At 45.2% G+C, this 24,315-nt stretch overlaps 2 protein-coding genes and 1 pseudogene across 3 annotated transcripts; 2 read left to right on the forward strand and 1 right to left on the reverse strand.

Annotated features, from left to right (window-relative positions):
- The first annotated feature begins 47 nt into the window (after positions 1–47).
- Positions 48–8,122, forward strand: LOC143482739 (mitochondrial adenyl nucleotide antiporter SLC25A24-like; annotated as a pseudogene). Its single transcript, XR_013122287.1, has 10 exons — positions 48–310; positions 495–577; positions 623–627; positions 1,202–1,313; positions 2,426–2,599; positions 2,769–2,921; positions 3,266–3,373; positions 3,652–3,817; positions 4,659–4,809; positions 5,420–8,122. The product of XR_013122287.1 is annotated as a mitochondrial adenyl nucleotide antiporter SLC25A24-like (transcript).
- A 271-nt stretch (positions 8,123–8,393) lies between these two features.
- Positions 8,394–15,949, reverse strand: cdc34b (cell division cycle 34 homolog (S. cerevisiae) b). The gene is given in 6 exon segments (XM_076981097.1): positions 8,394–10,603; positions 11,283–11,417; positions 11,926–12,023; positions 12,940–13,026; positions 15,099–15,134; positions 15,136–15,949. Coding segments are annotated over 6 exon segments (720 nt in total). The 5' UTR covers positions 15,286–15,949; the 3' UTR covers positions 8,394–10,389.
- A 1,909-nt stretch (positions 15,950–17,858) lies between these two features.
- abhd17aa (abhydrolase domain containing 17A, depalmitoylase a) lies at positions 17,859–21,764 on the forward strand. Its single transcript, XM_076981461.1, has 5 exons — positions 17,859–18,058; positions 18,277–18,676; positions 18,916–19,110; positions 19,450–19,629; positions 19,745–21,764. Exons 2-5 carry the CDS (start codon positions 18,312–18,314, stop codon positions 19,968–19,970), a joined length of 966 nt encoding a protein of 321 aa, XP_076837576.1. The 5' UTR covers positions 17,859–18,058; positions 18,277–18,311; the 3' UTR covers positions 19,971–21,764.
- The last annotated feature ends 2,551 nt before the right edge of the window (positions 21,765–24,315 follow it).

Raw genomic sequence — 24,315 nt, forward strand, 5'->3', positions numbered from 1 at the left:
TCAGGCCTTGCAAAATCGTTGCATCCCTTGGTAAAATCAAAGAGAGGATGCATCCGCTTGTGAGAGACTTCATCTTGACCGAGTGCTGGTGTTGGGACGCGCAGAGTAAGAAAAGCTACAGAACTATTTAGAAAACTCGACACTAATAACGACGGAAAGGTTGAGGTGGCGGAGCTTGGAGCGGGTCTCATAGCCGTGGGTATATCCCGTACCGGAGCAGCCCAGGTAGCGCCTGTTTCAGCCGGTATCTGGCACTGTGAAGCAGAAACAGCAAAGTGCGTTGTCGGCGTTCGGTGTAATTTAATGAAATGTAAGCGTAATATACTTCATTTCCAGAGATAGCGGAGACTTGCGTGAAACGACTTGATACGATATGTTTTGGCATCCATAACTAACCTGTCATGTCACGCAGCATAATCGTAGTACCAGTGCGTACTGGACTACTGTACTGTATTCGGTTTGACGCTAACGTGTGTCTCCCTGTCTGCTGTAAGTATGTCTAGATGCCCGTGAGATCAAACGGTCCCTTGCTGAACTGGGAATGGTCATATCAACAGAAACTGCACAGAAGATCGAGGTTGGTTCTCATCACGGTTGATGTATAGTTTCGTAATACCAACAGGAGAGGTGTACTTATTTTATGATTCTATGGATTTTTTGCATTACTGAAAAACTCTGTGCTGCTTATAGTTTATACCAAGAATACAAAACATCCACTGAAGTCACCTGTGGTCAGTCTGGCCATACAGAAGCTGAATGTATATTACAGGGTTACTTAAATGATACCAAAAAAATGTAACTTCATTCTGTTACAGAAAAAAAATAGTAATTAGATTACTATTACATTTTAAAAATATGGTGATTACTAGCAGGATTCAATTACAATGTAACAAGATTCACTTTTCTTTTCTTTAAAAGACACCCCCCTTTCTTAATGGCCCTCATAAAGTCACAACTTGCCATGATGCCTTCTGACGCATTATAACTGTACAAATGTGCAACATTCAGTGTTGTTACCAAAACACATCAGTATGCAGAAACACATCAGTATGCAGGATTCACGTGCAGGGTTCACGTGCAGGACTCACGTGCAGGACTCACGTGCAGGGCTTACATACTAGGTCTTCTCTCGGTGGAGTAATAGATGCTTAAGGATAATTTCTCTTCCTTATTCAGTGTGTCATTTGAGCGTGTTTTGCAGCATTGACAGTGACGGCACCATGACTGTGGACTGGAACGAGTGGAGGGAGCACTTCCTGTTTAACCCTGCCAGTGACCTGGAAGAGATCATTCGATACTGGAAGCACTCCTCGGTCAGTTGCTGTTCCAGTGTACACTGTAACCTTCCAAAGTGTTTATAGTGTTAAGTTACAAAAGTGTTTAATACAACCTACGCCTGACTCTAGTTGGAGCAAATCATGACCAAACCCACGTTCATTAAAGAAGTAGCTGAAGTGCGTAGTAGCTAATCCAGAGGTTAACAATGAAAATGGATTTGACTGTAACAGCCCTTAGCCTACAGGTAATGTTCACGTTAATGTGCAGCGAAGGACAGATGCAAATTTGGAAACAAATGATTATGAGAGGCGAGGAGGCGAAAGAGAGTCAAGACTGTAATGATGGATCTCTGTGCCGTCATGGCCACCACTCAAGTCCGGGTGTTGATGAGGTCTGTTACCTCGCTGTTGTCACCTATCTTCCATCAAGGTGGACTAATGTAGAACTCAAGTCTAGACTCATCACTTTCAAAAGGGCTTAGTACTGAAGTAGTGAGTGTTGGGAGTGTATTGGCATCCCTGACTACATCTTATGAAGCGTAGGAATGCTTATTTATATAAAAATTTGAAAAGCATAAATAATAAAATCCATCAATCTAACAAGACAGGTGAAGTGGTTTCCCTCCTCCTAGGGTGAAATTTTAAGAACTTTTAAGTTTTTAAAAGGCAAAAATGTAGTTACTCAGACTAATAGTTAGTTTACCATTTAGTTAGTTAGTTAGTACCATTTACTGTTATTAGCACTGTATAATTAAACCCAGTACAACACATTTACATCTTCCACGAATTTAAAATTGTATATAAAGCGGTTGAATGAAAAGGTTCAATAACATTAAACTCACAAGGCTAAACTTTCCTAAATCCCTGAATATGTTGTTGTACAGTGGTGTGCACATAGCATCTTTGTGTCAAACATCACCAAAAATGGAGCATCTTTCAGTTTATGTCTTCGTCAGAAAGAATGCAGGGAAGGTTCAGAGTTCACAGGTAGTCCTGCGTGGCTTTTGGGGATTTGGTTTGGGTGCCGTGATAGGATCTTTCTCCCCTCTGCACTCTTAATATTAGGATTAGAAAATTGTCACAATCGTCCTGCTAGCCTTCCTGTTAGCCTTCCTGTTAGCATTGTAATTTATGACTCTCCAACTTAGCAGCTGGACATTGGCGACAGTCTTGCCGTTCCTGACGAGTTCACAGCTGAGGAGAAGACCTCTGGAGGTTGGTGGAAGCAGCTGGTCGCAGGGGCGACAGCAGGGGCGGTTTCTCGAACAGGCACCGCCCCTCTGGACAGAATAAAAGTTTTTATGTCCACTTTTATATCCAGTGTTAAATAGCCTCTTATGGAGTTTAAGTTCATTGTTATTATGCCGTTTCAGTGTTACAACCTCAGGGTGTCCATTTTTAGTCTCTAGTTTTCTCGTTGTATTACCGTGAATCTCGTCTTGGCTTAAGGGGTTTCAAACGTGACGTTTATCCTTGTTTGTTGTGCTGTAGGTTCACTCTTCGAGGTCGAAACCAATCAGCCTTGTGGGAGGTTTCAAACAGATGCTAAGAGAAGGAGGCGTGACGTCCCTGCGGAGAGGCAACGGGCTCAACGTGCAAAATATTGTCCCAGAGACCGCTATCAAATTCATGGCTTATGAACAGGTTAGGATGTCCTGGAACCTCTAATCCAAGGTTCCTCAATTCAGAGAGGGACTTGTTGAACACATTGGCTACTTCATCATCGTGAAGTCTCGTAGAACACAAATCAATACTAATGTACTATGCAATGATATTATTATGCAATGATAATGATATTATAATGTAATGATGTGATATTACTCTCCGCATCCCAAAGGCACCACGAGCTCTTAACTAACAGGGAGTCTTTATATTGGATCTTTCTGTTCTTCTTTCAGTGAAACTCACCTTGCGCTAAGTAGCTTGAGCCACCGTGTTAATGATCTTGACCGCTTGAGAATAAACCTCCGATCCTGTTTCCTGTCCAGTATAAGAAGCGCTTGTCGTCGGAGGGCGATAAAGTAGAGACCGCCCAGAGATTCATGGCCGGCTCTTTAGCCGGGGCCACCGCGCAGACCGCCATCTATCCCATGGAGGTGAGGGCACCACACGTCCGGTTTACAAATGTCCATTGATCCGGTGCACATCCTTCCTCTTCCAAGGATTAATCCTTGCAGATTTAACGACTTGGAGGAGTGCAGGGGAGATTCAGGCCTTGTTTCCAGGCCATTAGGACTGATCTCTTTTATCGAACTGTAGCAAACTTCTTTAAATGATCGTGTCCTATTGTAACAGTACCTTGGAGGACTGTGAACATCCCTGACCAAAGTGCTCATTGTATAAATGATTCTCTCTCTCTCTCTCTCCCCTCCAGGTAATGAAGACCAGGATGACTGAGAAGCACTGGCCAATAGTCCGGAATGGCCGACTGTGCCCACTCCATCCTGAACAGGGAGGGCATGAGGGCTTTCTATAAAGGTTACATACCCAACATGCTGGGCATCGTCCCTTACGCCGGAATCGACCTCGCTGTCTATGAGGTGCGTAGACACGGACCGGTACTGCTGTATCTCACCAGTTAAAGCAGTTTAAGCAGGGTTCTAGTGACCCAAACATTGGGGGTTCAATTCCTAGGGAGACATACAAGCACATGTAGGTTCTTTTAGTTAATAATGTCTGACAAATATTCTAAGTTATAAGTCTGAGGTATGTTCATAGCAACAGCAATACACGGTGCCTGGGTTGTTTGAATGATCCCGATGATTTTGAGATTAGAAGTCTTGTGATTGGGCGGCTGACCAAACATTGTCTGGCCAATAGGGTGCCATCACTGTGAAGTGTCATGAACACCTGCAAGCTTGTATTTCTCATCCCGGCACATTAACAGGTTCCCATTTCAGTGAGGTTGACCGTAAGTAAGAAATGACACAATTAGTTCAACCTAATCTAGACACTAATAATTAGGTATAATTAGTACGTTGTGCTTGTTTTTTATTGTTTTTTAAGAAGACATTTCCAGTATGATTCAACAAAAGAACAAAGCTGACAGCTTCCAGAAAATGAAAAGGCCTGTTGGGAATGTTTTGGATAACAGCAACATTTTTGTATTGTATTATGCCTAACCTTATCTGACATCTTTCGAAATTGTTACAGATAAAGACTCAAAATGGATCAATAGCTACTGCATAACCTAAAAGATAATGTTACACAGCACAAGGGATTCTAATCTAATCTGAGACATAAAGTTTATCAGACAAAATAAAATTAAAATAAAGGGATACTTTTTCTCTTTTATCGTTACACAAAATGCAGCCCCATTTTTTTCCCAGAGCTTACGATCATTCCCCCCCTCTCTTTCCTCCCTCAAACCCCACCCCCCAGAGTCTGAAGAATGCCTGGCTGTCGCAGTATGCCTGCGACACGGCCAACCCCGGCGTCCTGGTCCTGCTGTGTTGCGGGACCGTCTCCAGCACATGCGGCCAGCTGGACAGCTACCCCTTGGCGTTGGTGTGCACACGCATGCAGGCACAAGGTGGGCCCCCCTATGGCTGTTTCACCAAGCCACAAAATCCAGACTGCTCCTCTTGAATGAATAATGTAGGAGGAATCTGTCCCTGCAGGGCTGGGGAGGGGTGTATTTTGTGTGTGTGTGTGTGTGTGTGTGTGTGTGTGTGTGTGTGTGTGTGTGTGTGTGTGTGTGTGTGTGTGTGTGTGTGTGTGTGTGTGTGTGTGTGTGTGTGTGTGTGGTGTGGAGAGAGTACAGAGGCTTGTGTCCTTTTGGAGGCATTTCGAGATGTGGTGCTTGGCAGAAAGGAACAGGGTGCTAGCGAATGGGGTTGCAGGCGCACGAGGGTGGGGCTAAGCCCGCATACACACAGCTCCTTGTCCCAGACTTGACTTACGCTGCAAATGGCAAACCCTGAAAATACACTTTGGTCAAGCACAAGCCTTAGGGTGTGGAAAAATGAATACGGAACATCTTAATGTGGTTAGATGACGAGACGGGTTTTAATGCTTAATATTCGTTTTTTTGAGCAGGTGCAAGGATTTTCCGTCGCTGGTGTGTTCTTACTGTTCTGTGTGTGTTTTTTTTTTCCACTTGCCTCGTGCAAACGGTGACGTTCCTTTTTGCTGTCGTTCAGCGACCCTGGACACCTCAGAACGCGCCTCCGCGCGGTCGCTACTCCAGAGCATCGTGGCGATGGAGGGCTTCCTCGGCCTGTACCGCGGCATTCTTCCCAACTCCATGAAAGTCATTCTGGCCGTCAGCATCAGCTACGTGGTGTACGAGCACACAAAGGCGTGGCTGGGTATCTCAAAGTGATCGCCGCTGAGGACGCGTATGCAGACGGGGTGCCTCGTAGCCCGTCGAAGCAGACGGGGGAAGTCGCCGTCCCAAGGGGACTCATCAATACAGGGCACAGTGAATGTACTGTCGTCGTTTTCAAAGTTATTTCGCTCATTATCATGTTGTTCCAGGCCTGTTCTGGTGTCGGAGTAAGCATGTCCAGGCCCAGCTACTGAATTCGAGTACCGAGTTCCACTTTTATATCACATGCAAGTGCAGGGCTCTCAAGTTTTGGATTCATGCCAGAGTGTGAGAGTTGTTGACGGGGGGGTGGGGTGGGGGGGTTTGTATACGTTGTATATTGCGATCGATCGCCAGTGGAGGGCGACATAGATATGGATCGGAGGTAAATAAACTAGATTTTTTTTCTCGCCGTGTGAAATCGGAGGTGTGGCGTGTGAGCGTGTGAAGACGGTCAAATGCTTGTGTCACACGCTCAATGCGTGAGACTTGAGAGCCCTGTGCAAGTGCATAGGCACTGATATTTAGATTAAGGAAACAGAGCAGCTGTGTTGAGCAGTTGGGCACTTTCGCATATTTACACACAAAGGTTTGTCAGGTATTTTTACTGTGACCAGTGATTTGCATATTTTAATTTATAGCTATAGAAATAGCAATGGAATATGCTAAAAACTACTGGGTTGTGCCTTAGGGCCTGCATAGTATTCACATTTGTGTACTTGAGAGATTTAGTTTTGATATATTTTGTATTCTTTATTTATAATGTGCCATCCCAGACCCACGGAAAAGTGGTGGTAACCAGGCAGAAAATGGCCAGGAATTGAAGGAGGGTAATTTCCAAAGGACAGCTCCCCATCTTCCCTTCAGCCCAGCGCTGGAACAGCTAGTACAGCTAGCGTGGCTAAAAAACGCCACGGCTGCTAACGGCCTTGATTGAATGCTAGCGTTGGTTAGTCCGTGTCCTGTGCAACCATTATCTTGTACTTCCAAGAAGAAATGTCCAGAAGACAGGACGGTGTAGCGTTAGTTCACATGTTGTCCTGTTCCTCATTGTAAATGTGCAAATGTAAATGTGCCATATTTTGTCAATTGTGATTTTTACACCCCAATTGAAATTTGTCCTCCGCTTTTAACCCATCTGTGCAGTCAGAACACACACACACACACACACACACTAGTGATTACTAGGGGGCTGTGGATCACACGTGCCCAGAGCAGTGGGCAGCCCTAGCCCGGCGCCCGGGGAGCAGTTGGGGTTAGGTGCCTTGCTCAAGGGCACCTCAGTCATGGCCTCATGTCTGGGAATCGAACCCACGACCCTCCGGTCACAAGACCAGTTCCCTAACCACCAGGCCATGACTGCCCCTTTGTTCCCTACTGTTACAATGTTTTACGTAATTGATAGTATTGGTTTGCTTCATACTGTATGTAGAAGTTGGGAAGTAAATGTGCACCTTAAGAAGTTAAACTATTCAAGAGTAACCCAGTTGTGATCTGAGTCACCTCTCGAACTCATGGGTCACACCCCAGTGTGCCTATCACCAGGACAACCTTCCTTTGTGTTAATCTTATACATTTTGTTTCTTCTGTCAGTCCCTGGTATTTTTCAAACTTTTCTTCATATATTTCCATCGCATGCAACTGCCACTGTTTCTCACTGCTATTATGACATCACAATGTCTGGTATCTGACTGGTTCACCACTGCTTCCTTCCTACATGACCTCAGCCTCCACTTCTCTGTGGCTCCTCCCATTTGGAATTGGGTGTCCAGCTGGTATGTTGTACGTGTTCTCTACCATGGGGTTGTCTCTCTCCATATGTTGTCATGCGTTCAATTTGCTGCCAGCATCTTTCTTCTATGTGCTGGAATGCCTTATAGGCTCCATTGCAGTCTCCATCTTGGGTTTTTGTCTAGTGTGATACACCTCTGCTTTGACTGACCTAGTCTTAGATCAGCCACCCCTGTTGTGTGTCAGTGGTATATTCCACCCCTGTTCTTTGCCAGTGGTATATTCCATGTAGGGGGGTTGTCCTGTCATGGGACCTCCTGTGCTTCTATGGTGTCATTATCTGATCAGCTCATGGGGGCCACTGTTTGGATGTATTCATGGAGGTTTGGATCTTGGACAGTGAAATTTAACCTTTGTTGGTGAGTACATGGAGAGAAAACTGCTGTGTCAGCAGCTGCACAAAGGGCACGGACGGGAAACCAGTTTACTAACGTTAGATGGAATGCATTAAATAAGTATTCGGTCGCTTGCAAAAGATGTAGTCATGTAGAAGAGAAACAAAGTGAACATTTCATCGGTTCCAGTAGCAAGGTGTTTTTTTTTCCTTTTTGCAGATAATGGACACTCACTAAGCAGTAAAGAAGCTAGGAAGCTTAAGGAAAAATAACTGATCCACACTCTCCGAACTTTAGAACCTCATGGGATGAATATGATTTAAACATCTATTGATTTGACTATAAACTGGTTTCACCGCCTGGAACATAAGAAGCATTTGGCTTGTACAGATGAACAAGCTAAGGTATCACCCCCCCCCCCCCCCCCCCCCCCCCCCCGTCCCGTACACCAGAATAAGAATCCCTTACCCACAGTTGTAAGAAAAACTTAAGATCAAAAACATCACAAATCGTAGTCTAGCCCACACTAGTGAGCAACCAGTATATGCAATATCGTCATTGCTGTGTGTGTAAAATTGTATATACATAAAATATTTGGACAATAGTTTACGAAAAGCTAATGTAATGAAAGCTAGTCGCTATACTACAGGCATAAACAGCTTAAGGAATGAGACCTTGAGCTATTCTAATAAACATTTTTATTTTTTTTAGTTTTAAATATGCCAACAAACCATAAAAATACATCCAGGTCAGTAAAATGATCAGCCACATACCCACATGTGCATATCAGCATCGAGACTTGAGGTTGTAAACCGTCTTCGAAAACAGAACTCAAAGACTGCTTCAATTGCTGTTTGTGGGTATTTTAGTTGTTGCGACACACCGCCCCCCCCTTTGTTTGGTTTATCCTGAGTCACTCAAAAAGGAGCTCACATTTAAATAATTCAAATGCTCAATGCTGATGTAGTGAAAAGCCCTCTCCGCTCTACAGATGCTCAAAGGCTTGAAACAAGCTGAAGGGTTGGATGCCAAAGCTGCCGTCATTTTACTGAGTGAAGAAAAAAAAACATTTTCAAAACCCAAACACGACCATGAGTCCAGAATTACCCACACAGTCCAGAATTACCCTCGATCCAGAATGACCCACACAGCCCAAAACAAAGGAATTGTTTCCACAGTCATGGGGAACAAAACTATGAATAAAAATCTAGAAGTTGATGAAAATAAATCCATACGAGAGGACGATACAATGTTGGCATTGCAAAAACAACTCTTAGCTCAATGGAATAAGACAACAACCAGTGAACACCCTTTTTCCCAGAAGTCTTTGCAAGGATCCCATGCTTACTTGATAGGATACATTCTGTCTCAGGCAGGGCCGGAGTGGGACACTTTTTCAGCCCGGGAGTTTCATGCCCAAATCCGGCCCAAAATTATTTTTCCCTCCCAATCGGCCCAAACTAGAGATTGACATGAGCCGGCCCATCGGGAATCCTCCCGAATCTCCCGATTAGCCACTCTGGCTCTGGTCTCAGGACATAAAGCAGTATGTGATTAAAATAACATGAAGCATACACACCATCAGCTGAACATGTGGAATTTCACAAACTGATAGGGGTGTTCAGTCCTTGAGTGTCCGCAGGGTAAAACCACCCCCCCTCCCCACCCACCCACACACAGACACACACACACACACACTCTGTAGACCTATTCATGAAAACAAAAGATTAAACGTCCCTTCAACATCCATAACTCTGCCAAGTATTTGTGCGTGAAGCAACTGCTTCTACACACAAAAACCGTCGGCTCAGACCGTCTGTGGGCGGACGATGCCTGCTGGGGCGATCCGGGCGAGCCGGCCGCCACGCCTCTCCCCAGCGGACCCGCCCCACTGCCCCGCCCACAACAGCTTATGCAAAGAGGTGATGAGCTGAATCAGGTGCGTCAGAGAAATGACAGAAGCACTTGACGGCCAGCTTCCCCCGATTAACCTAAAACTATAGTAAAAAGCAAATCCAGTGGTAAAGTCACCATTGGCACTACGATTTAGTATAAGACTAGGCTTAATCTAGGTTCAGGAAACCAGCCCTTTTGGGGAGGGGAGGGGGGCAAAGGGCAATTCAGAACTCTTAACCTGGAGCACAGGCAAAAATGCATTTATTTTATTGCTGAACTGGTCAGACTTGCAAATGTGAAGAAAAAAAGTGTCAGGGAAACCTGTGGATTAAGAGACGAACACAAAACATAACAAGACACTAATGATGGAGTAGGCATGACCAAAGAAACATGCAAAACGGCGAGAGAGCCCACTCAGTCAAAAACTCACTATTACATAGTCAACCGCTCCATCTTTCACCCGACAGAGTTGCATGGATTTTTTATAGCACAAAAAAGGAAAATGTTAGCCTGAAGGAAAACTTTAGGGGAGGGGGGGAAGGAAAAATATTCAGTGAGAGTTTGAGAGCCCAAAACAACCAAGAGTGAGAACAGAAAGCTTTGATTTTCCATTTAAAAAAATAAAACCAAAAGAACATGAACCTTAAAATGAGAATTTCTAGTTCTTTCAAAGAAAAACAGCAAGTGAGTGAATAGAAGGTGCATGCGACAGCTTTTCAAGTGAAGACGACGATGACGATGACGTTGATGAAGAGGGCGAAGGTGGCGGGTGGCGTCTGCGTCACGATTCCTCGTTTCCTGAGTCGTCTTCGTCATAGCAACAGTCCTCGTCGTTATCGTCCTCCAAGTCCTCGTCGTCGTAGTAATCATCATAGAACAGGTCGGAGCCCTCGTCGGTGGCGGGCGCACGCGTGCGGACACAGTACTCGGCCAGCGTGGTGGGCACCTTCACGCCATCCCGCTCGGCCTCTGCTTTGGTGGCTAGAACCTGCTTCCTGTAACACACACACACACACACACACACACACTTACTTCAGACACCTGTAATGGCTTTCTAGGCCTTCTCCTGCCACGTTTAGGGCTTTACTCATCATCGTGCCTCAACAGGCAAAGAAATGAAGCCATCAGGAAATCGGGTATAGCAAGCTCTCCCAGTCCGGAGATAAATGCCGGCCTCAGTTTCAACATGACGCAGTATATAGTCACGAGATGGCAGTGATTCAGACTTCTGACCACAAGAGGGCAGCCATGTTCAACCATTTCAGCAGACCAACTTGATCTGACTAAAGTTTTAAATGTTGTAGTGGAGCAGTGTATACCACTCATTCTTGGTACTTATTTTAGGTTTCTTTGTAAGACTAGTACTTTTAATCACATCACGAATCACAAAAGGATCTCCGACTAAATGCAGGGAATTAGCTTACAGACTGCTGGGTTCACAGCTTCATTTATTCTGGGAAGACATCTTTAATGAATGTTAGATAACCCAGTGTCAGCATGGCCATTATCTTAATCAAATAGAGTGTCTCTGCCTAATCTCCATTAATGTCATCTAATTGTTCTGTATCGCTTAACAGATGAGTGAATCGGGCCAAAAACGTACTGATTACATAGAAACTTCAGAAAAGCTGTGGCTGAAAAGCAAAAAGGTAAGAGAGCGAAAAAAAGTCTAACCGAATGATCTCTGCGTATTCCCGATCTTTTCCTTTACTGTCCCTCCACTTGCGGTACATGACCGAGGCGTCCACGTTAGCAGGGGAGAAGGTGTTCGGTTCATTCAGCAACGAGATGACACTCAGGAGGATAGTCCTGAAAACACATATACCAAGCAACATTACCAGAAAGAATTTGTGATTTGAAATGAAAGCAAAAGATGGCTGACGGGGAAGACTACTAGGAAACCAGAGCTGAGGTCATTTAGCTGGTTCCTCATGTGGGTCAGAAACGCCCAGTGCTCGTTACTTTTGTGACAGGTGCTCTTTAAAAATGCGCGAGCACGTGCACACACAACAAATGGAATATGCAAGAGAATATGAGCCCTTCCTCCGAAACGCTAAGACATGTGAAACTCTATATAAAAAACAGTAACACAATGCAAGTAACACAAAGCCTGGAATGAAAACGCGCGCGCGCACACACAAAACATCTAGGACAGGAAAGACTCGTTAGATACATCCTCTCACAGAACAAACACAGCATTCTATTCTACCCCTATAGACTGAGCATGATTTGGGGGTTAGCTATGAACACGGACAGAAGCACGATCAGCTCTGCTGGTGATGGCACAAAGTTATGTCAAACGAGACCATTTCTTCACCTGACGTTCTGCGTGGGGTTCCATCTCTCTGAGGGGAGCTCTCCACTCTGGGGGTCGTCCACGGGGGGGTGAAGGATGGAGATGCACACGTCCCCGTTCTGCAGGACGCACAAAAGGGCAAGCCGCATTCATTCAGAAGTTCTGCTCCGTCTTGGCCTTTGTGAGCGGAGTAAAGCATCTCGCGCTCCTCGGACGACCCGGCTACGTCCCCCGCGCAAGAAACACCAATTACACGTGGACATCGGAACATGACGCGGAGGTCTCACGCCAGCATGGGACACTGGGGGGGGGGGCTGTTCAACCGCCTCTGCCTGTTGTTTAGATTATTGTGACGGCTCCCTCCTCGTCCGGCCCTCCGCTGCGAGGGGACTTTAACGGAGAAGCGACAGGAAGAGCGTTCGCGGAGGAATGCGCCGCCATTCCATCACCAGGCCTTCGCCGTTAGACGCCCAGAAATGCCAAGACCCCCCCCCCCCAACCCTACATTAAACTGTCTAATATTTATGAAACTCCACATAAACAACTTGTGATTAACAACGAAGACTGAAATAAGCTTCTAATTCATATTATTTAACAGTTTGTTACTTACCCCATCTGGGTATGGGGATTACTGGTTATTAATCACACCCACCGGTGTGTGACAGAATGTAAAACTGGCAGTTCTAATCATTGGAAAGTGACAGTGTGCATATTAAAAGGCACTATATAAATGTAACTTCATATTATTAGGGCTGGATCATTTATAGTTGCTAATCCTTACTGCAACACTGGCTCTTAGAATACTGATATTGCAGAAGGCTACAATATGCAAATGAGCACTGCAACACATTATATACTTGGAGCACTTTGACCAATCTCAGGAAGTGTGTTCTGTAGGCGTTTTGACCAAACGCGTCTAGATGTTGCTGTCGAGGACAATACACTTGCGCATACGGTCCATATTTCACAGGCGTGGTTACAACAGCAGCTGCCTCTTACTCATGGCCGGGTGAGAAGACAAAGACGTCCGCTTACCTCATAGATGTTGGGGTGCCACATCTTGGTGAGGAACCTGAAGGCAGGAGGGGAGTATGGGTAATCCACGGGGAACTTGATGCGTGCCTGGGGCCAAAAGAAACAGCCCAAGTTCACCGTTCAGCCCAGGACAAACAAGTGAGCCGCAGAACTAAACGGATCGGGAACGCAACCTGTAATCGAGACTAATTTTTTTTTTTGCTACGTGTTGACCGACAACCCAGCTCGACGCCCCTGTGAGGTTCAAGAACTGTTTCGAATCCATTAACGAGCCCAGCGGGGGCAAAGCGTCGGGACTCGTCAGCAGCAGAAGAGCTGCCTGGGGGAGGACACCCACTCACCAGCGGAGGTGGTGGGGGGACGTGGGGGGTAAGCTGCTGATGATTAGACCGGAGGCATGTTCCAACTAACTAAGGGAAACATGGCAAATGAGCCAATCAAGCGATGGGGGGGGGGGGGGGGGGGGGGGGTGGGGGGAGGTGTGGGCCACACTAATATTAAACAAAGGCCAATCAGCTATGGCTTCTAAAATAAGGAAATGGGCTAATCAATGTTGCCACGAATTTAGGCCCCAAGACAACTAGGCTAATCTGTCATTATGTAAGAATTACACACAGCCGTAGACTAGTCTTTCAAAAAAAAAAAAAGTGCTAATATCGAGTAATGCACGGAATATAGGTCAATTAGTGGAGATATACGAGCACCAATGAAAACAGGTTTTACAGTCTTTAAATGTGTTAAGAATTACTTTGTCTAAAGCACTTGCACGGAACCCTTAAAACAAACACAGACGTCCGTGTCAAAGCGGAGATTCCACCGTCTGGTTGTTGAGGCGTCCGTCAGATTGTGTTAAGATGAGTCTTGTGAACAGTGGAAGTAGCACTACTGGATCCTCCCGCGGTGCCCCGGGGGCCCAGTACGCCGGCACACGCAGAGAGGGGGGAGCGGCCCTCGCTCTCTGTTCACCGTCACTCTTCATGTCTGAACAAGGCCGCGGAGCCAGGCACAGAGAGCCATGACGACACGGTATCTGCCAAACCCATGGAGCTCGACCAGTATAAACAAAAGACGGGAAGCAAACTTTCATCTGCGTGACCTAGTTTTGAAAAAAAAAAAAATAATCTGTTCGTTACAATCTAATCGCTTCTGCGATCATAATCCTCAGGCCTACTTGAAGTAGATCAATTAATTTACCGTAGAATCTCGCCAGATGTAGCTCTGGTAATTATATCTCAGTTGGTAAAGCAGAAGTGAAACAATGAACATATTCTTTAGGGTCCTCGTGCCTATTGCTTGGATTGAGAGAACTGAAACTTTGATCAATTCCACCCACATCTCCTCTGTATACACTTATTCATCATCACATTATAAAAGCAACAGTGAAACCAGAACACAAAAGCCACTACAACACAGATCCATCCAACACAATCTTCCTACTTCATGGACACATGTTTTAAAGTAACTTCTTTACAGGGGGTTATTATATTGTGATTGTGTTTCAAATGTTTACTAGATGAAACTGGTCAGAATACCATTAGGTTTCTCACAGTTTTTTAAAAAGCAATAATCTTAGTCCTTAGGATAGTCAATAAAAAAAATTAAGGGTCGTTCCATCTTACATTTTTAACAGTGTATGCTACAGAAAGGCGCATACACCGAGATACATAATGCCAGGGACATCTAACACCACTGTTTGTTACCATACGGATGCTTTGTTGATGGAGAGCAGGAACAAAGAAACAAAACAAAGTGACTGGCGAAGTAGCGTGCCATCTACTCCACCAACACACTCCTGAGTGACCAAGATCACATTTCTAAAAGGCCAAACAACTCGGCACGGTCACATCCAGTCGTCCGAGCTTGTTAGTCAAGATGTTGGTGTATTTTTAAAAAAAGGTGAAACATTCTGGGTTTTCAATATACTGTAAGGAGGTACAGTAAGGGTGGCACTTTAACTCGCCAAGGGGTTCACACTGTGTGCACAGCCATGTAGCTGTACCTATTTATCCAGCTAGCTAACGTTAGGCTACATCAGACTAAATATAGGTCAAAGCGAAGGGTTGCTTCCTGCTAAATATAGCTGGCGAAATGGCCAACGGCTGAATCGTACCTTTGGCGAATAAGCGTATAATGATCGCGATGTTTAATCTGGCACGAACCTTGAAGTAACCCCCCTCGTACAGCGTATTCGGGGGGTCCGAAGATGGCCACTTCCCAGTTGTACAGGTCCGCCTCGTCCACCAGCGTGATCTTGAAGCCTTCCACCGGCTCCTCCTGGAGACTCTTCATCTCCAGCATCAGCGCCTTCTGCGAGCTCGCTACGTGGGAGTTGCCGTGCTGGGCCATTTTTTCCGAGAGGACCTCACGGTCAAACGAACGTGTAAAAATAAAATAAAATAATAATAGCGTGTGGCTAACTCGAGCTAAGCTAGCTCCTTTGGCTAGCTGGCTTTGTGCGTTAGCCCGCTAGCTACACACTCACGCGCACACGCACGCGCACACACACACCAAAAAAACGTCTTTTGTTTGTTTGGAGTTGCCAGCAAGCTAAATTCGACGTCTAAATACCCTTTTAAAAAAACCCACACGATTAACAACACTATAATAAACGTTTAACTGTCTGACATTATATACGTTTCGTTCCCTCGTCCGCTCGGATAACAAAAAAAGGTCAGTTACGAAATGTGTGGGCTCGCGAGCTAGCGATTTGTTGTCGTAGCGAAAGCTTAGCCACACAGCAGCTAGCTAAACAATCCCACTTCGCGACGATTTGTCTTCACAAACTAGCACACGCCGCCTTTTTATGTGTTAAGTAACGTTAGATTAAAAATTTTAAAATTCTAACAAATTTCAAAACCCTAAACAAAGTTTAAAGCAACTTGCTCTAAGGAGAAATTTGAGTAAACAACTACATTTGTTGAGTGCCTCTTCTCAGTTGGCCGATTCGGCAGACCGAACGACGGTTTTTGCTGTGTTCAGTTCGTCAATAAAACGGCAGTGTACTCTGGGTATTGTAGTCCATAAAGCCCACCTGCTAGCTCCTTCCTTACCATTAAAGCGTTTCACTGACGTGATAATAAATAGTTATACATTATTATTACATATGAGTCATTACATTGAGGAAAATCACACCCATTGCTTTGTGACGGAATGAGATGTGTAAACACCATAATGAGCAGAAACAGGTGCGGGCTAAGTGTTTGTGACTATGGTAAACTAGCTGTTTAAATAGCATATGTTTGCTAATCATGTCAGTTATAGTGCAAACATTCTAGTCTAACTATTAACATATAATTGTTCTACGGAAAGGTGAAGAAATTACAAAAATAATACAGTTGTAAACTGTATTTTTTTAAATTAAAAAAATAAGGAATTTATTTATACAGCAGTCAAAGCATAAAAATGTATTTAATAAGCATCTGTTTAGGCATTTAAACATTTGTGTTAAAAGTGACCATAGAATAACAATTTTTGATTTAAAAAAGTTATACATTGGTGATCAAATAAGTCTTCCAAACACATGAAATGTGCCATATTTTGTCAGTTATGATTTTCACCTCAATCGAAATTTGTCCTCCACATTTATCCATCTGTGCGGTTAGAACGCGCGCGCACACACACACACACACACACACACACACACACACACACACACACACACACACACACACACACACTAGTGATTACTAGGGGGCTGTGGTGCGCACGACTAGGGGGCTATGGTACACACACAATGAATTGAATGTTGCATAGTAAAAATCAAAGCTAGTGCATGACTATGGTTGTGAATAAACCCAGAAACATGTTGCAAGCTCTATTCACTATCCTGCCATCTTGTAGTGGTGTCTGAAATCATAGTGTGGAATACCTGTTCCAAATGTAAGTAGCAGATTAATTGAAAATATATTCAGAAATGCTTTCATTTTTTAAGGTTCTTTCTGTAGTCACATATTTTGAGTTTATGGTCAACTAGATTGTATAGCTTTCAGATCAAATCATTAAAACAATATTTTTACAAGCTAGCATGTCAACTGATTGCTTACATTACATTAGAGATCAAAGAAGACATGACAGGCTTAATCTGCCTGGCATGTTGTCAGACGTGTTATAGTGGACTGTGACATGACGTGTTGTTTATGCGGCAAACCTGATGTGGCAAAATTGTTCACATATCTGACAAATTTTGTTCCCCTTAATAGTGGTCTATTTCATCTAGGAGAGGAGTGAATAGGGCACAGTTTTGGACAGAACGTAAAACTTTTCAAAAACACCAATTTGATTCTGCTATAATCTTGTCAAAAATGTAAAAAAGAAATGTATATTAAAGTTATGACAACACACAAGCTTGGTTAAAACAAAGTTACACGTAAAAGAAGTCAAAATGTTTACACAGATTGTTGTCAACTGACTTTGAAGTCAAACAGTTGTGCTCCAGCAATGTTGGACTCCAGTGAATAAAGTAGTTATAGAAGTATATACAATACTGATATAGATACAATCAGTAATGCATTTACCCATTTAATCATGAATCTATTAAATTAATCTAAAATTACCTTAGGTCTATAAAATAAGTTTCAAACTATTAATACTGAGGTCTTTCTCTGTCACGCATTGTGTTAATCTTTGTTTGCCCATTTAATTCGATTTCTTTAAAAAAGATGGCACTTGTTTTAGGCACTAATTATTTGAACTCTGCAGAGCTCATTTAGTTTTCATTTATTTTCCATTGCTATTTCCGTTATTTTTTTTGTCGCCCTGTATATTAGTTCAACAACTTGATTAGAATTGAACACATAATTTATTATGCCATTTCACGAAAGACGTGCACGACGTCTTTCACCTCTCCGGGTCACATTGGACGCGTCGGATGACTTTTATTGTGGAATATGTGATTTTCGCTTTTCTCTGCAGCGACGCGTCAGACTTCACCGTTTTTTTACTACATTCTCATCCACGGGTAGCAAAACAGCGAGTCGCTCACCGGAGCTGTGCGGTTTCTCACGGCGCATTCGTTCAAAGATGATTTTAGGGACGCGCCTCGTACATCCGGAAGAGAGTTTAGTGTCTTCGCATGTGTAGGCATCCGGGGGGCCCGACCGGAGCTCCAACTAGTTTGTTGGTGAGTGGTGGTGTAATTCTTGATGTGTCAGGACGGCTAATGCTAATGCTAAGCTAGCCTTTAGCCATGCTAACCAGCAACTTCAGCCATTCTAGGTCGCGAGCCATTAGCATTAGCAACAGTCATATAGCTAGCTAGCTAACGTAGCCTTGCTAATGAGCTAGGCTGGATCTGCCCTCCACCCGGGGCCCGTATGAAGCCTCTCCCCCCCCTCACAGTCTCTTCCAGGTGGCGCTCGTCTCGGCGGCCCAAGATGAACGGCTTGTCCGTCGGCGAGCTGTGCGGCCTGTTCTGCTGCCCTCCGTGTCCGAGCCGGATCGCGGCCAAGCTGGCCTTCCTGCCCCCGGAGCCGACGTACACCCTGCTGCCGGACCTGGACTCCACCCCGGCCGTTACCTCCACCACGGGGGCCTCGAGTCTGCGCTCCCGGCTGCGCGGGGCCGCGGCCGCGGGGTTCGGCGACAGAGGCGGAGAGGCCAGGTGGAAGCTGTATCTGTCGGAGCGAGCCGAGTTCCAGTACTCCCAGCGGGAGCTGGACGGGACCGAGGTCTTCCTCACTCGCTCTAGTCGCGGGAACAAAGTGGGGTGCATGTACATCCACTGCGCGCCCACGGCGAGGTAGAGTGCGGCTTTTATTCGTGTTGTTTGCGTGTGACCCAGTGAGGATGTGATCAGATTGTTGTAGAACACAGTTAGGAGGCACGTTGTCAGCCACATCACATAAACATAAACCAAAAACCCTCATATTTCATGGAGAACAGTAATAATCTTTGTTTTTCCATATTGATCATTACTGTTCCTAGCTGCATGGCGTCCACACTCATTGAGGCTTTCGTCCCCGATGTCCGTCCCTGCAGGTTTACCGTGCTGTTCTCTCACGGCAACGCGGTGGACCTTGGTCAGATGAGCAGCTTCTACATCGGCCTGGGGACGCGCATCAACTGCAACATCTTCTCCTACGACTACTCCGGCTACGGGGCCAGCACGGGGAAGCCTTCTGAGAAGAACCTCTACGCCGACATAGACGCTGCCTGGAACGCACTTCGCACCAGGTAAGCGGAACACCCCCCGCACTTCCGGAACATGCAGGATGAAGAGCCAATATGAAGCTCTTCTGTCTTCTATGGCCTTCCATAGATTGCAGATCCCTTTATATATCCTTATATATATTTATTAGTTTCTTAACTTGAATATAGGACAAAAATTGTGGTTGAGAAATGACGTTGCTACATTACGCTCAAGAGGTCGACCTACGATCCCTATGAAGCCCATCACCATTTCCATGGCAAAGCCAGAGTAGAACCCATTAGCTAACAGTCGGTGGGATGTTTATTTGGTTTTTGTCTTCAAGCCTTGTAATGGATTTCTGTCCTCCTTTTATTCGTCTGCAGGTATGGCATCAGCCCTGAGAACATCATCCTGTATGGGCAGAGCATTGGCACGGTGCCCACGGTGGACCTGGCCTCGCGCTACGAGTGTGCTGCGGTGGTTCTCCACTCTCCCCTCACCTCGGGCATGAGGGTGGCCTTCCCCGACACCAAGAAGACCTACTGCTTCGACGCCTTCCCCAAGTGAGTTAACGGCTCTGTCTGCTGTGGGCCCCGGGGTCGGTGCTGTTTACAGTTTACACTCTCTCTCTCTCTCTCTCTCTCTCTCTCTCTCTCTCTCTCTCTCTCTCTCTCTCAGCATCGAGAAGGTCTCCAAGATCACGTCGCCCGTTCTGATCATTCACGGCACGGAGGACGAGGTGATCGACTTCTCGCACGGCCTGGCGCTGTTCGAGCGCTGCCCCAAGGCGGTGGAGCCGCTGTGGGTGGAGGGCGCCGGCCACAACGACATCGAGCTCTACAGCCAGTACCTGGAGCGCCTCCGTCGGTTCATAGGTCAGGAGCTGGCCGCACAGTACGCCTGAGGCTTCAGCACCGGGGGCCCGCGGGCCGGACTCGGGGGCCCTTCCCAAACCGGAGGCAGAGAAAACGTTGAGACATTATGGCCAGTGACGTCCGATCTCGCGGCAAAGATCTAACGGCCGTTGACTCTGAGGGCCTACGTTGGTAACCTTCAAGGATGGTAACCTTCAAGACCGATGAGCTTTTGACCGACGGCCGGCGTAACACGGCAGTTCCGTGCTGATCGAGGGGGGCGTGTGGGGGGGGGGGGGGGGGGGGGGGGTCTCTCTTGCGCACTGAACCTTAGGGAACGCGCAGGCTTCTAAAAGACGTGTCCTTCAGAGACCTTCGCTGGATCTTTTGTGAAATATTTTTTTTCCCTCTTCTGTGAGCAGTTCCCTGTGTGTGGAAGGCACACAGCTTTCCTGACTCCGAGGACTGCCGGTGCAATGTTTTTGTATCTTTTTGTTTGCTTTTTTGTTTGTTTTGTCTGTCTCTCTCTCTCTCTTGCCCCCTTGCCTTCCTGTGTACATGTGCTCTCTGCTGGGCAGATTGGGTGGGGGGGGTTTTGTGTGCATGAGGTCGTTTGAACCCCTGGAGACCATTATATGGGTCAGGGGTGCGTGTGCGCGTGTTGAGTTATTAAGGCCTGTTCCACGCTTTTGTCCTCTTTGTTACTGTCCTTCCTTTCAGCCTTCGTCCGAGATCACATGGTCAGCATTTGGAGCATGACCGATCTCGCCGGCTTGTACGTAACGGGCCACTTCCACCCGCCCCATTTTTCGAGCATTTGGCGAGACATCGATTACCCCCCCCAGATACGCACACAACACAGGCCCTGGCAACAACTTGTGTTCCGTCTGGCAAGCGATCACTGTGAATATCGGAGCAAGAAAACCTTCCGATTCAACAAATTCACCTGCTTCCCCTTCCTACACGCGAGTGTTGGTGCCACTCGGTCATTTGTAGGTGTAGAAGTTCCTCTCCTGTTGGGAAGGACGGGTCTGATCAAGACGACGTCTTGCTTTCTGCAGCAAAACTTTGTGAACACGGCTCTAGTCCAGCCTTTGCGCAGTGATGCTCGTATTTAACATTGTATTCACCCCCCCTTCCCCATCGAGACTGTGTGTTCTGTGTGTGTGCGTATTGCTGAATGCCGTTTCTGTTTCCCCACCACTCCAAGCTGTGGCAGACATCGCTGTCTCAATGGGCCCAACACACTATCGGTGTGCATACACTATATTGGCGTACTGCTTTGCACATCTTCAGATGTAGCCCTCTCTCCCTCCAAGACCCAGGACCCTCTTTTCAAGCCAGGGGTCATGCAGGCTGTCCTTGGGACCTCTGAGAATGAGTCTATGGGATAACAGAAGCTGTGTTGACATGTTTGGAATATAAAGCATGCTAAAAAATGTACTGGCGATTTGTAAAATTTCCCTTTCTCCTCCTGCTATTTCTTATTATAGGAAGGTTTGTATATTAAGCTATTTATAATATCTCTTGCAAAACACTCAATGTTCTAGATATGCTCTAACATGTTCTACGAACACCACTATGAACTCGCAGATCTATTTTTCTAAGAGGTTTACTGATCTTTGCTATACGACTCAAGCCTTTGTCTAATCCAGAGGCACTTTAAAGGGGCAGGGTGCTCGTGTGCTCCTTTGAGCAGGCCGCTTCAGCCTGGAGATGCTTCCCCTTTTAAAGCTTCAGCCTGGAGAAGTGAACCATCCCTTGTGGCTTAAGGGAGCCGAGAGGAACATCAGATGCAAATCCCGTTGTCTATCCTGAAAGAAGAAAAAAAAAAAAAAAAACCAGTGTTGACGGTGAACCATTATGGGGTATTAATGTGAGGTTTTCCGATGCATGTACTGCAAATTTAAAAGCGTGACAAACTAATTTTGTCTCATTTTCTCAAAGGCAAAGGCTTGTGAACAGGTGGTGTGGTAGGCGTTGCCCACGCAGCGCTGACTTGCGCAAGGCCCCCACCTACCCCCACCTCCCTTTCTCATTTATACTTGACCAAATGGCGACGAACCCATGGTGCAGATGTGTAAAATACATTTTAAATGGTAAACAAACAACAAAGTCCTCTTGAGTGAAACTATGGTAGATGTATTAATCATGTTTAAGTGTAGCTACATTTAAGGATGTTCGGATTGTTTCTCTTTATGATGTAAGGACATTAAAGTTTGTTTTATATCCTTAGCTGAAGGATGTATGTGCTGTATTGTAAGTGACAAATAAAGGAATGATTCAGTGTTTGAATTGTCCTTGACTAAAGTTTTTGATTTAAAGATTCCTACAGAAAGATTATTGGTTGAATGTATTACTATGTGTACAAGTGGAGTTCATAAGCAGTACTATTTCCGATGCTACTGGAAGCAACATACAGAGTCGGTCAACGGGAACTTGATAACGGAAGTGCAGAAGCGCAAATGATGTTCCACTACCTGACTTGACCACTAGATGGCGGTCATGCATCACAACTAAACGAAATGTTGCAGGTACCATATACAGGTGCATCTCAATAAATTGGAATATCAGCAAAAAAGTTAATTTATTTCAATTATTCAATACATAAACTGAAACGCATATATTATGTAGATTCATTTCAAGTGTTTATTTCTGTTAATGTTGTTTATGGCTTACAGTCAATGAAAACCCAAAAGTCATTATCTCAGAAAATTAGAATATTATATAAGATAGATACTTTATTGATCCCAGAGGGAAATTCCTGGACCAACTGAAAACAAATTTTAATTCATAAATGTTGGCCTACTGAAAAGTACGTACAGTAAATGGCCTCAATACTTGGTCAGGGCTCCTTTTGCATGAAATACTGCATCAATGTGGCGTGGCAGGGAGGTGATGTCTGTAGCACTGCTGAGGTGTTATGGAAGCCCAGGTTGCTTTGATCACAGCCTTCGGCTCGTCTGCGTTGTTGGGTCTGGTGTCTCTCATCTTCCTCTTGACAATACCACACAGATTCTCTATGGGGTTTATAGGTCAGGCGAGTTTGCTGGCCAATCACACCTGAAAGCCGAACCACGTTCTTCAATAACATCAGAATATTAGATCCAAGTCTGTCAGAAGTAATCTTTGCAGGACCGGAGATTGACGCGTCTACTTATTCTAGTTACAATTTACGTAACCAGACCTACTCAGTAAACATTGCAATAAAATAGTACTACTGTGAAACGTGTTGGGTTTTGTTCTCCTCCTACCTAGCACAGCGTGTTCCTTGATGCAACAGAAACATCACCAGTTTTATGTCGTTTGACCTTTTATTAAAGCAAATTAAAATACAGAGATCTCTGGAGAGTACACAACAAAAGCCTAAACTACTCTACTCTGTGGTATTCGTGTCGCTTTGTGTGTAGGTCTCCCCCACACACGTTCTCCCTCTTCTTTATAGTTGTGGCCCCCTGAGTGTGGCCCTCACCCTTTCTGCTCGGACATGGAATCTCCCTATGTCTGAAAACTTGTCTTCCTGTCTATAAAAAAAACTGCCTGCTTGTCATTCTGCACCGAGTGAGCACTCTGTGTCCCCATGACCTTTCACACCTGTGCTCATCGTACGTTTACCCATCCTGTTGTCTCTCTTACATCCTATGCTGCAAGTTTTCTGTCATTGCTTCTCTGCGCCCACCACGATATATCTGTTAACGCTTTGTTTGTCTCCAAGAGATTCTTAAATGCTAAGCAGTTGTTTGATAAGGTAATGCAAATAAAGTACAATTTCCTACAAACGCTAACAGACCAAAATACTGTAGTCTTCTTGAAGTACAGCGAATTAAAAACAGGAAAACATTAATATAGCCTAGCCTAGGCCTACTATGAGATTGTCTTGGATACACACGTAATCCGCATCAGCATGGACAACAGAGAATAATAGATCATCTCAGTATATAAAAGGGGACAGAAATCCAACGAGCGAGTCGTAGGGGTGCTTATTTTGTGCCAAATTAATGCTTATGCGCCTGCCATGAATTAAAGTAATTAATTAATTTTATTGTAATGTAAATGTAATGTAAATAAAATTCTTGTATTGTTCTTTCATTTCTTATGGTATTTTCTATCTGGTATTATCTATTTTGCTCTGACTGTTTCCCCTTAGCCAGGGGTGTATCAAGCTTTTCAGAAGTAGAGGTGTTCTGAGATGTCATGGCATGCATATTTTAGTATTGCAGAGCTGGACGCAGCTCACACGAGGACTGAAAAGTGATGGATACGTCGGATCGGGCTTTTATAGCACAGCAGAAGCAAAAACCCACGGACCAAACTAGTCGAGAGTTTACTTCCATGGACAGGGTTACATAAACAAACAGGACCCATTCCCAGTTACGGTGGTTTTACCGCAACTGT

The sequence above is a fragment of the Brachyhypopomus gauderio genome, chromosome 19 (assembly GCF_052324685.1).
Source record: "Brachyhypopomus gauderio isolate BG-103 chromosome 19, BGAUD_0.2, whole genome shotgun sequence".
Classification (NCBI taxonomy): Eukaryota; Metazoa; Chordata; class Actinopteri; order Gymnotiformes; family Hypopomidae; genus Brachyhypopomus; species Brachyhypopomus gauderio.

What these genes read in the sequence shown, in the direction of transcription:
- abhd17aa (XM_076981461.1), top strand. Translation starts at nt 18,312, where the DNA reads ATGAACGGCTTGTCCGTCGGCGAGCTGTGCGGCCTGTTCTGCTGCCCT. An exon ending in CACTGCGCGCCCACGGCGAG is followed by an intron (nt 18,677 to 18,915) that starts GTAGAGTGCGGC and finishes CCGTCCCTGCAG; the next exon opens with GTTTACCGTGCTGTTCTCTC. An exon ending in TGCTTCGACGCCTTCCCCAA is followed by an intron (nt 19,630 to 19,744) that starts GTGAGTTAACGG and finishes TCTCTCTCTCAG; the next exon opens with CATCGAGAAGGTCTCCAAGA.